The 13,817-nt window shown below is 40.9% G+C and overlaps 1 protein-coding gene across 1 annotated transcript in view; it reads right to left on the reverse strand.

Moving 5' to 3' along the window:
- Nucleotides 1-10,195, reverse strand: part of LOC134870752 (cytohesin-3-like) — a 30,599-nt gene extending 20,404 nt beyond the window's left edge. Inside the window, 1 exon segment of the mRNA XM_063893139.1 lies at nt 9,850-10,195. Within this exon segment, the coding sequence (XP_063749209.1) occupies nt 9,850-9,868 (19 nt within the window). The 5' untranslated portion in view covers nt 9,869-10,195.
- Between the last annotated feature and the right edge of the window lie 3,622 nt (nt 10,196-13,817).

Here is a 13,817-nt window from a genome sequence, read left to right on the forward strand (position 1 = left end):
CTTTTAAAAAACCCTGAAAGATAACCCTGTTAACCTGCTGGCCCTGCAGCACAATGGGACGCATGGAAGGAAGCAGGAAGGCGAGTGAAACTTCCTCTTGGATCCAGACTGTAATCTAAAACCCGCTGCCCCCAATCCCCCTAACTGAAGCTGAAGACATGCTCTGCTTTAAAGCCCGGGTCACACAGGCAGACAGACATGTGCACTTGAGCACACACTATGGCCAGCTGCTGCTAATCCCACACGCTCGCCCTCCCCGCCGCTCAGTAAGCCCGATATGAGTCCGTCAGAGCGGAAGTGTGATGTATAACAGAGCATGCAGATGTTGGCGCTCACCAGCCGCTGCCTGCCTTTAACCTACTTTGCCTGAGTGATGAAATGATGTGACGGTATGTGCAGCAGCAGATAGTCTGAGTGGCTGTCTGCAGAGGCACTTTGGCTGTGAGGCCGATGTGAGGATGTTAAAGAGGTCACGTTACAGGCGGTGAGGGGTCATGCACACATGAGACTATGCGCACGTGCAAAAAGCATGCTGCCTTTCAGCAAAAGAAATGAAGTAAAACTGAATTTTCAGGGTTACGAAATAAACAACACATCATTCAATATCCCATTAACACTGTCAATTAAAAAGCTTGGTTCACTTAAATATGTCTGTTCTAGTTGCATTATATGACCTTGACAAGGAAGAACTTTGTAGACCAAGATAGCAAAGATACAAATGTGGGGTGTGACTTTAAAGTAACTGCTGAAAATGCAATTTTATTATTACTTTTGTGACCTCATAAATAATATTAATAACATCTGAAAATGAATAATTGTTTGGTGCAAAGACACGTCTTATTTTTTGTGCATCACAACTGCCAAAAACTCAAGGCAATGCCTCCCAATTGTTTCTTTCATCTAAAACCTAAATTAAAATGATGATTATACAGAATTGCAGCAAATGATACAAGATTCAATATATTTATTATCATGTCACTGTCATGCATAGTAAAACAGGCAGTTACACCGTACAATGAATATCTTACTTTGCTAGTCCTCCCTACGCATAAAATATATATAAAACTCAAATATAAACAGCCAAATCTTTCCTATTGAAAAGCATGAACCGGAGAATGTTTGGCACTTTTGTTCTACGAATACGTTTTAAATGGCAAATGTATCAACAGAATAGGCGCCATTTTTGTTCTGCTGATCGAATCAGTGAAAAATAATCGGTTAACTTTATGGTCGTTTCAGCTCCACGTTGAGAGAAAGAACAACAGGGTGTACAGACATACCATACAGAAATCAATTTAACGGAACACATAGAAACTGCGGGTTTGCTGAAACATCAAATGAATTAGGTGTGGGGACCAGCAAAAATGATTCAGTGGAAACATCAAAGAGTATTCCTTAACAAGAAGCGCATTCAGTCTTAATAAGCACACCGAGTTTCTTTTAAATTGTATGAAAAAGTTATTTACGTTGCCCTATGAAGCAGCAGTATAGTAGCTGTTCTGTAGCAATCCAGAAACAACAGTCTGTGTGTGGGAGGAGAGATTTGGGGGGCTAATATGGCCTCTAGTTTTTAAATACTATCTGGGGTCACTAGGAGAATCTGGGGCTCGGGGAGCTTCATGTAGATGATTCGGGTTAATCTGCAGTTTTTCGGGAAGGGACCTCCTGCTGTGAGTACATGTGTGTGGTTGCATAGGAGGTGGTCTGCACACCATGTCCTCCTTATATCACACATCTGCTCAGCATCAGCACTATGTCAATATTTGATCGGCCTGAGAAAAGCGTTAGATAGGTGCTGTTTCTCCTGGCGGTCGGGCAGGATGAGGGGGCTTTTACAGGCTGAGTGCAGTCCTTCCTGTGCACTCGCTGCAGGAGGTCTCAGATGAGCGGCCAGATTTGAAAGGGGAGCAGTAAAAGTTCAGTCTACAAAGTCCATGTTAATATATTTCACTCGATCTCGCTCGCGGTGATGGATTGTCTAAAGAAGTGGCTGAGCTCAGGTGTAGCACAGAGTTAGATCTAGTTAACTCTACGTCCAATCACAACGGTCTGTGTTTTGTGTTAGTCAGCAAATGTTAGCGTACTGCAACGATAAACCAAGATGGTTAATAATACTTCAGCTGACATATATAAGTTATATAAGAAGTTAGAAGCTTAAAGGGTTGTTTTGCCTAAGTGCAACCCAACCTCCAGGTCTCACAATTGAAGCAAATACAGAAGTGTTGTAAGAAGAAGTGCCTAAAAAGCAGCATTTTTTAATGGCCAGGACGGGGCGACTCCACTGGTTGCATAAAAGACGTCGGATTTTATAGAAGTCTATAAAAAAATGACCCGACTTCTCACTTGATTTAACTTTTTTCTCGTTTGCTAGTTTCAATTCTCCATCAATACAGCACTATGTATGGTTATGATCGGCCTTTAAAGTACAAATGGACCATAAGGCAACATGCTATATAAGGCGTGGCTACCAGATCTCTATACTGGTGTGTTTGGGTTGTGTGTTGTTCCTGTTTTAGTCTTAAATCTTTAACCCTTTTACAGTTTGTGTTTTCAGTTCATGAAAGTTAATTGTATCAATCAGATGTACTTGCTTCGACTCAATATTTGTTACCTGCAGTTCAGAAAACAAGTTAGCATCAAGTTGAAGCTTGAAAACCTTTGTCCATAATGGATATCATCACAGAGACTTTGCAGACTTCCTATATCCATCATGGGTAAACATTATCCTGACTGAACCTCCTTCTTAGCCTGCTGACTTTAGCATTTAGCTCAAAGCACCATTGGGCCTAAGTGCAATGGGAACCCAACATAGCTTCTGGACTGTTAGCATTCTTTGCTTTAATATTTAAAAATGAAAACCTAAGGAATGATTCCTGGTCCCAACAAACAAAAGATGGAAGATATGGATGTGACATTACATTTTGAAGGGCGACATGTATTTTTGAGGGATCATTTCCTGACAGACGCCGCTGCTGCTTCCTGTAGGTGTCAGGTGATTGACAGGAAGCAGAATGAATGTGACGCGCTTTATCTGATATGAACACGCTCACCTCCGTTATTGTGATGGATATCTTGCTCGGGAGGCAATTTTGAAATCTGTAATCTGGTTGTTTTTTTTTTTGCACACAAAGCAGGAGAGGAAATATGTTTTGATATCTCAGATGAGGATATGCAGAGTCCAGCAGGGAGAGCGTCACTATGCATGACTGGCACCGACTTCAAACCTGCAGTGTGCAGATTCAGGATGTTCCTGTGATGGTTGTGCGCCTGCCTGCAAAAACACTGACGTTGGCTGGACCACCATGACCCCGTTCACAATGACACCCAAGCAACGTTTGATGGAAACCACCCACGACGTTTAGATGAATGGTCTCTCCTGGTACTCGCTCAATGCAGTTCTTTATTGATGGATTAAATACCAACCTGTCCCATGGCTACCTGCTGGATCAAAGAGAGCTCTGAGTTCAGCAGGTCCATTTGAAAACAGAATAGGAGGGAAAATATACTCGAAAAAGGTCTGGGAAATGTATTGAAATCATGATATGAGACAAGCTATCATGTCCTAGATTTAGATATTGTTAACATTACAGTAATTTTCTGCAATTCACAGACACAGTTACATTTCCATATCACAGATTCTTATTAAGTAAAGATATTGTAAAAGCAATAACGTCACAATAATAACTGGTCAAAAACACCATCCTATATGATTTTCCTCATGTCGTCCAGCCCTAACTTTAAAACGTAAGCTGCAGGAAATGAAGGCGTGTAAGAACGTGTTACTAAGGTGAGAACAAGCTGTGATTTTTCCAAATTTATTTCGAAAAAAAGCCTAAAAACATGCACCATCAACCGTCTACCCTCTCTGTTTCTGCACACCCCTGCCTGTGGACGGTCAGCTGGACCCTGTTTTCTCTTTAACCCTCCTTTCACTGACATTAGGTGTGGATTACTCGAGCACACTACATCTTTGCAGCCCTTCAATATCTGTCTGTGTTCCTCCTCGAATCCAGCTCATTTAATTTACCCTTCCTTTTGTCTCCCATCTGCTCTCTGTCTCGCGCTTAAAGAGCTTCCCCTCTCGACAGCTCCGAGCAACGACTCCAGGCAAAGCATACCTCTATTCACAACAGCAGAAATGTTGCCTTACACTGTCTTGTATCCCACACACACTGCCATGGTGATGGGAACATGTTGGGAAACCTCCCCAGCTCTCTCTTAATCAGGTCCATATGTAGTCCCCTCTATCACCACTTAAGTAGTGCAGTTTGTTACAAGCTCAATCCCCGCACATCACGCGCCAGGGCTGTCTGTGTTTGTGCATTTATCTCGTTGCATGTGGTTTGCTCTACTGTATATTTAATCTTCTAATGTTGCACCACAAAAACCCATAATCTTGGCAGTCAAAATTAATTCCTGTTCTTTCCAAATCTCCCCTTAAGCCTTTAAACAACACAGCCAGCCTGCCGGGTCAACCGATGAGCTTGTAAAGAGAACAATTTAGCACATTTTTTTGGCATCTGTGTCGACACACACATGAGACGCGTTTTTGCCTCAAACATTGCAGACATTCATTTCAGGCTACTGGGTTGTTTCAGGAAATTTGGAAGTTGTGGATTCAATCCAGCTCCATGTTTTGATTTCCAAGAGGAAATTATTTCTGCAGCCAGGTGAATAAAACAGATGTGAAGTATGAAAGAAGCTCACATAAAACCAAAAGCTTTTAAGGTATTTATCATTTAAGATCTCCTCAGTGGTGGTACTTGCACTGGTCTAGCTGTTTCTCCTCTCTCCAGTTTTTATGCTAAGCTACTTGGCTTTAGTTTCATATGTAGCGTGAAGACAAAATATGTTCACACTTGAGATTGAGCAGGAACTAGTTACCAGTTCCTTGAAATTTTTGCGGGAATACAGTTGCAGATAAATTGTACAACACAATTGTATCTCTAATGCACTTTGCCTATAAGCAGGTTCCACGTGTAGATAAGATATCCAGATGCAGAAAGACACAGCTGTCCCTGCTCTGCTTCCGTCTAGCCATTCTGCACCGACCACTTACAATAAGCCAGCCTCCCTGGGCGAGGTATAGCTGGAGAGCAGCCGCAGCTCGCCTCCAGTGACTGTCTGATGTCCTCCCACACACTCACCCTAAAGCCACAACAAAGGCCGTACCCTAATCACACCAACTTCCCCTTCTTACCAGTTAATCCCCCTCAGAACTACAGCACTAGGCGCCAAAGAATCACACATACAGTGTGTTGTTTCAGGTTTTCCCAAAAAAAAAGCCACCCAAGCTTGGGTTTCATGCCTGCTGGGGTGATCACGATGTGAAGTCATTGCATAAAGTCAAATATCCAGTAAGTTTAAGGAGATGACTGTAACAGAACAAAGAACTAAGACATGTATTTTCTTTCTAAGGGAGATATTTCCAATCAGAAAGCCAAGGCGTGACACGGCACACTGACACTTCCATGCGTGCACCATTAAAAAGGCGCCTACAGACAAAACAGTAAGTGCAGCAGTCAGATACGACTTGTTATTTCAGCGCACATTTAGTCCGAAGAGAATAGAAGAATCGAAGGAAAAAGGCCTTTCCCATTCAACTTTTCCCACGCTCAGATAGACAGAAGAGTGTTGATTGACACAGCGAGGTTATCACGACCCACGCAGGAAATACGGGGAAGGAAACCCCATTAACAAACATTTCAGCATATTTTTTGCCACGAAGACAAGTAGTGTTTTGTTCAGACGTCTTTATTCAGGTGAATTCTATTAATTTCACCGTTTTAATTCCCAAAGAGTCCAGTCTTGTTAATCCTCTGACGGCAGCATTACAAAGCTCCTATAAAGAAGAGAAAATACAAAGATGCCAAGTGTTAAAAACTCATGGCCTTCATCCAGCGACTCAGTGAACTCCTTTCCAGCCAATTTCTGCAACTGTGTTCTTTCCACTTCTCCATCCAGCTATACAAAGATGCTAAAAATAGACGCGTGAGTAATAAAAACACTTAAGCCTGTTGCTGATTTTTGAGCATTTTGAGGCCTGGCCCTTGTCTGCTCGGTGGCATGTAAACTGAGCAGAGGAGCACCTTCTTTGATTAGCAAGCACAATAAACATCCCAACTGTAAATAATGACCAGTATTGTTGCTTTTAGTATAGAAAGGTTTAGCTTAGAAGGATGTACGCTGTGTCCAACTCCTGTTATTCCACCTATGATGCTCAAATGAAGGTTTTCCATCGGTGGACAAAAGGTCTCTCAGTTCAGAAACGTCACCATCCCTTCCTCGGTTTGGGGCCCTGTGTAATCAGTAACTGTGATTACTCCCCAAAAACTGTTTCAGACTCATGAGAGGTGGCTTGTGGGAGCCTAAGGATACTTTCACAAGCCATTGTCAGTTTGACTAGTTGAATCAGAGTGAAATTAATAGTCTTGGTTCGTTCTATTTAGTCTGGTTTGAGCGGAATTCAATGCGGGCCAAACCAAAGAATGAATTGCGGGGGTGACGTGGAGGAAGAAGCAGGGCGTGTATTGCAGAAATCTATTTTATAAGTCAGAAATTTGGCAGTGGATAATGTAAACACAGAAATCAACCAGCGCTACATGAAAAATATTCAAATCTTTCATGAAATTGTTGTAAGCATTGCTATTCTGTGGAATTTATTCAGCATTTTCTGTATGATGAGCAAACGTATGCAGCAGTCCAAGTCAGTACTCTGTCATTCATGTTAAAGAATATAAATTATGCCCTTTTTAGGCTCATTTTTGTATATTTAGCCTGCACTGTGACATGTTTACATGCTTAATGCTGGAGTGAACGTTGGGATTTTAGCCTTTGCAGACCCTTTACATGCACAAAAACCCAAATCACATACTACAGGAAAGGGAAAACCCCCCAAAAAACAATAGGGCCTCTTTAATGTATGTCTATTTCAACAAATACCAATAATCCTGCCTATGGTTTAATTTCAGCATTGGGTCGAATAAAGTTCCACTACTATCTAACCCTTAAGCACTCACTTGGAAAAAGGAGCAGAGCTGTTGTTTCGGTCTGCAAAAGCAAACAATTCAAAGGCACTAGTCTTGTCTTGTGAAAGCGCCCTTAGTTTCATATACTATTTATTAATCCTAAAGAGTATCCATGGCATCTGTTCCCTCTTTAGTCCAGTGGTGCAGAACAAATCATAGCCCTAACTTTGAACATACTGTATGTTGTGCACATTGAGTGCATACTGTACATGCAAGCGTGAGAACATACCATAGTCCCTAATGCACACACATGATGGTAATGTGAACAATTTTTGGTACGCATAAAGCACCTTAGAGCTACTAAGCACACATTGTCTCTGGATAGTTTCACAGACACGAATATCTACGAAATCTGACACACGTTAGGTCCTGATTCCAAACGATTATCATATATAAGTTTATGAGTTTCATCTTGGTCTGAACTACTCACTGTTTTAATTGGCTCTCGATGAAGGTGTCACTGACTTCAGCAGCTGTAAGTGACCCGGGGGGACAGATTTAGTGCTAAGTGTTTGGGATGTGATACCAGCCTCTCAAGGTGTGTGCATGTGGACAATGTTAAGTGATGCATGCAATAGAGTGAGACGCAGCGAGGTGAGAATAGCGAGTGAGCGAACGAGAGCTATAAATTACTTTAACATTTATGGTAAGTTATTTCAACAACTCTCACACAATATGTCTGGGATGTGTCGTATGTTTGATATCATCACACAGCGTGCCTCTGTGCTCTCTGACATCCTGTCACATGACTCAGTATCTCGTTCACTGGTCTGCGATATGGCGTGTGGAACAAGTGATTAGATCAACCTATAAAGGGGATGTTTGTGGTGTTTAAATCGAGAGGACACAGGTCAAATAATACACTGCGAGTATTATTACTTTCAACAAGATTCTCAAACTACATTTGGACATTCCCTGTAACACACAAGATGAATGAGATATTGTTTGGGTAAAGTTGACCTTCTTCATACCACAGTAGAGCTAACAAAGTACCCAACATTTAAAGGGGCTTTTCCTCCTGAATCTTCAATATGCTCAAATACTTTCATGACCGTTTACCCATTACATTTTGATGTGTCTTTAGACCTAACGTGACCAAAGTTGGCACTAAAGGAACTTCGGAAGGTCACCAAAATGGCTTAGACTCATCCTCTGGGGAGCATGAATACACAGTTAGTATAATGAAATGAATAATGGGATCATAGTAAAACAGGAATAGTAACTACACCTGCCCACACACAAATAATTAAAGAGGCCCTATTAGGCTTTTGGGGGGGGGTTTTCCCTTTACTGTAGTGTGTTACATTGATTTTGTTTACTTCCGTAACATAGTGACATCACGATGTAACAGTCGCGCTTCTATTGCCTAACAACACATTGTGCGTGATAGGCTAAGGGGCGGGACATCTCTAAGCGGTTGACCAATCACAACAGAGCCGGCCAGCTAACCAATCAGAGCAGACTGGGCTCTGGTTTCAGACACAGGGTGAAAAGAGGCGCTGCAGCACAGGCAGTATGAGAAAAATAAAGAGCTTTTTGGGCATTAAAATCAGTCATTGTGACTTCCACTCAAACCAGGAGAATAATGTGAGGGGGGGGGGGGGGGAGGAAGTCCAGATGAGGGTCTCTCCCCGCTCATGCTAATCTCTCACAGTTTAACTGACAAACTGTTATCAGACTTTAGCTGTTTGTTTACATTACACCGCCTTTGTGGCCTTCAGTCCACAAGGCGGTTTGGATTATCTGCTCATAAGCATCCTGCGCCGTGTGTCTCAGCACACATATAATAACTGATATGGGACTCCGAGAAGCAGCTAATCCTGAAGCACCATGCAGCTGCACAGCTTCCATTCATTCAGCACTCTGGAACCAAAATACTTTATTATATACCTGCTGGATTTGTACCTTATATGCCTTCTTTTAATACTTACTTTTGGATCGTTTTAACACAATGAGACTTTATGAACTTTCAGCTTCAATATTTGTATTGCTTTATTGTCCTAAGAGTCACTTCCTCTTTTATATGTAGGTTTTCTGTACTAAAAAGGGCAGATAAAGGGATTCTTTTTCCATTTATTATATTACATATCATTTCACATGCTACATGTTGCACAAATTCATCTTCTAGAGTAACCCAATCATAATTTATATGACTCAAATATGTATGTTTATGTCCAAATAACTGTTAATATGCATATTTTCTGCACTGAAAATGGCATCTAAAGTGATGTTTGCTTCATTTATAATATTCCACATCATTGCACACTATATTTGTCAGAATCTGCAGCTTTTGTAATAACCTTAACGAGATTTATCTGAATCAAATATCACAATAAGGACTTTTGTACAATATGTGTTATCAAAGGATGTAGATGCTGCAAGGTCTCTCCTCCATATGGAAGACTGGCAGTCTATCTTATCATTTCCCCCCCCCCCCCCCCCCCAGTTTAGAGGCTTCAAACGGCGCAACAAGATAGTGAGAGCAACTTCAAAGCCTTACAGCAAGACATCAAACAGATGGAGAAGGTGCATGCATGATAAAAAATGCTGTGTTTTGGCTTTTTTATTGCCATGACTCCAGCATTTCGATACGGTTCTGTAGCTGCAGGAGACTCTCCCTCACTGAGAAATGCTCCACTAATGTCAGGTTTTTAAAACATGATTTGTTGTTGTTGTTTGCAGAAAAACATCCTGGTTCTGAATTCTCCACACACACCCTCCTGATTCACACTCATATACACACACATCCATCCATCCGCGTGCACACAGGCTGAGGAAGAAAAACCAAATAAAGGGGCAGAAAAACTAAAAGCAGCCTTACCGTGATTGTCTTCTTCCATGTTGATGGCAGCAGTGACAGGGTAGTCCAACCGGAAGGTGTCCTGCTGAACCTTTTGGATAGAAATGTATTTTTGATTGTTTTTCACCGGGATTTGTCTCTGCTTTCCCCCCGCTGACAGACAGTCGAAGCCGGTGTGTTGACAGACAGATGAAGGGGTCTGGTGCCAAGATGTCAGCGGTGAAATTAATGTGAATAGAGGCAGAAAAATAAAAACCGCAGTCTGGGTGTAAATTAAAGGGAGCTGCTTAATTGCAGAGCGGGTGTTTCAGAGGGGTCTGACCGCGGTGTGAGGCTCCAGCAGCGGCGGCGTTTCTCCCTCTGTGCTCCATCCTCCAGTCTGCACACACTGAGCAGGGAGGCGTCACTAAGCCCCGCCCCCTGCTAATATCACACACACACACACACACACACACACACACACACACACACACACACACACACACACACACACACACACACACACACACACACACACACACAATGAAAATAGTTCACTTAAAATATATTACATCTAAAAAAAACCTAGCCTATGAATTTAAATGTGTAATTGTACAATAAACTCCCCCTAAAATTGCTAAGAATACTCACAAATTCTCTGAAAATGACAAAACAGTCAAGGCTTGTTGTGGGGAATGTATTTCAGAGTAGCAATATCAAGTTATAAACACAAAACGTCCTGCATTAAACATGAAATACAAAAAGTATGACATTATTTTTTACTCTTCAAGTGATAATCAAACATAAATAGAAAATAGGTTATAGGATTTTTATTTTTTATGCATTTTTTTATGCAATTTGGGTGATTTTTGGATGCTTTCACATATTATCGCTTGTTTCATTTGAGTGGGATCGCTCTAAATCTTTTCATACTACACTTTGCATCTTTAAATGTCATATATGCACGATAGACAGCAACTGAATTGTGTGGTGAAGGAAAAAAAAAAAAAGCTTTATGAAACAGTGGACTAGTCAACAGCCTCGTTAGACGATGGGAGTAGATCTATTCGTTATTTAGACACTCTCTATTAAACACTGACCCTTCCCTCTTTGTTTAGTTACTGTTTAAGGTCAGAGGACCGGCTGCTTCAGTTCACGGGGGGTTAAACTCCTTAATCAATGAGGTGAAGGTGAACTGATAAGGAAACATGTCAGGGTGCTTTTGGTTTTCTTACAGGTCACATTTAACTCATTCACCTTGTAAATCTTCTTAGTCATTAATACAGATGAAAATATATCCTAATACAACTAAGGGTTTTAGGAACACACCAGTATACCAGCAAACTTTGATATTTAAAACCATAAATGTTGATCTCATGTTAATAATATGACATGGTCTCACACACAGACTCCGTCCTTGCACTGCTCCCCGTCAGGTTGTTATTGTCATTGTTTTAATGCCAGATGTTAGGCTCTGTAGATCTTTTCGTTTGGACTATTTTACCCGGTTGAACTTTTACTTTTATGGTTACAGACATACAGTAAGCACACTCCACTCTCATTTTGAGTTTGATTAATTTGCCAAAATGTGCCAAATAAACAAAGTTAAAGATGTTAAAGAATTTATTTTCATTATAAAATGTAAATATTTTCTATAGATTTTGTGATAATATTGTTATTGTGAATTATTTTGGCCATGATGAATGAATGCCTTTTATCGTCACTATGCACATGTACAATGAGATTAAAAGCAACTCTTTTTGCAGTGCAAACATCTACATAAAATATAACAATATAAGACATCCAACACTTATTGCAAAAAAGGGGGTAGGGGGCACAGAGACGCCGTGTGCCTTCACAAAAAATAAATATAAATATGGTGCTGTATACAGGGTAGTGTGGGTTATTGCACATTATGAAATGAAATATCACACAGTAGTGGAATTCCACAGTATTATCGATAATATTGAATCGATACCATTAAATATTGCACAGTAGTGGGTAAAAGAAAGTCCGGGGGTTGGGGGGTTAGACCGTAATGATAATGTTGTTATAGAAATTGTCACAGCGCCTAAAGCAAGTATGATCACTTTATCATATTATATTATATTATACATTTAAACTTGAGTATTTCAAATTAGAAAAACGCCTCATCCACAGTTTTGGTAAACGTATTCATAAAGCCTTCAAGAATTGTGCGTCAACTCTTGGATTCTGACCTCATGCCTCCTCCCTGCTTTGCTTATTGGTGACGCAGGCATGAGGACACCTCAAAAAATAAAACAGCTCAAACATTTCCCGTGTGTCCCGGCCCATGTGAGCTCATCCTACTTTTCCAGGGAAGATCCCGGCAGCAGTGATGTGCTGTGGGGACGGATATGAAGCCGGAGCCAGCGTGTGGTCCAGAGTGCAGGAAGGGAGTTGTGCTGAGATGAACTGTGCAGAGCTGCAGGCGGACAATGGAAGAAAGTTTTAGAAAAAAGGAAGTGATGTGATCGCCCTGTCCTCCACCCTGATTTTATTATGAAATCTGACCTGACCTGTGTCATCCATTGTGATTAACCGGTATTTCATTTGAATATTTACAGATGAATGCTACCTCCACATCACCAATCAGAGGAACTACTCTACTTTTTACTACACTGAGAACCTGAAAAATGACATTTTTGTGTCATGATTAAGGACAAAAAGTGTCTCGCATTGATTCTTCCAGCATGTTTAAAAGGATTTAGGAGTCGGCAGTCAATCAGTGTCAATTTTAAGCAGTCAATGCAGTAGTTTTAATAATAAATAAATAGTAAATCACAGCAACCCTAAGTGACCTATGAGAATAAATCATGAACGTGTACAAAAAACGTTAGACTCCACATTATGTTATATGAGATGTTAGCTTTGGACAGACGAATACAGTCACACACACACACCTACACACAGACACACTCAGGCAGCTGAACACATGATCCCCTCTACGCTTACAACAGGCGGAGTGAACTAACTTAATTTAGAAATTCTCACCATAAAAGCACATTTATTGACGATACTACTATATTTGTAATGCCAGACATTTCTTAGTTGATGCTGCTCTTTATTTGTGCAAATCTGTTAATTATTTAATTGAAGTCTTGGTCTGGGTCTTGTGCCACAGTTTGGGTGTGGTTCAGTCTGGGTAGTTTGCTGCCCTGTTAAAAACACATTTTTAAGTCTTTGGTTTTGGTCTTTTTCTTAAGGGTTGAAACGTGAAGCACACAGGACTGTAGGTTGAATTCATCAGTCAGACATGGTCAAATTACCAACATTTAAATTGTAGGCATGGTATAATCACCTTAAAGTATCAATTAGTTCGCAGAGAGCATCAGTCTTATGGTTTGATCACATGTTACTCATCCTAATTCTCTATCCAGGGATAAAAAGGACTATTTAGGATGACTTTTCAATCTTCATGATGACACAACCAAGTTTCTCTTTCCTAAAATAGAAAATAAATGGTCTCATATGTTCTTTCCCTCAACAGCTCCAGGCATAAACAAATACTGACTCCATAGCTTACAATTCATTTGCGGCCTTCCCCCATAAATTCCTCCTCACACCCCCTCGGAGGCCCGCCTGCAGTGGGTTTCATATTTACTGAGAAACTTGATAATTTCATCCTCATCACCCTCTCTCTTTCTCTGTAATACTTCTGCTGCTGCGTTTCCCTGAAATGCCCACAAAGAGAAAGAGTGTGAGGGAAGTGAAGGCTGTCACTTTCGGGAAAAATCCCGTGTTAAGTGCCGATGTCCGGAGCAACACAGGAAGACGCTGTGTTTCCATCTCAAAGTTAAAAAAAAAGGGTGGAGACCAGCAAGAGCTTTCTCTGTACAACCAAATTAGTTTAATCAATACAAGTCTGGAGTTAATTCAGCTGCAATGCACCGTGTTTATCAGGATTTGGAAATGTCTGCCAAAGACACAAAGGCACGTTTAAACAAACGTAATAAAACAGAAGATGTAGGAGTCTGTTTGAGTGATAT

Source organism: Eleginops maclovinus, chromosome 10 (genome assembly GCF_036324505.1).
Source record: "Eleginops maclovinus isolate JMC-PN-2008 ecotype Puerto Natales chromosome 10, JC_Emac_rtc_rv5, whole genome shotgun sequence".
In the NCBI taxonomy this organism is placed as follows: domain Eukaryota; kingdom Metazoa; phylum Chordata; class Actinopteri; order Perciformes; family Eleginopidae; genus Eleginops; species Eleginops maclovinus.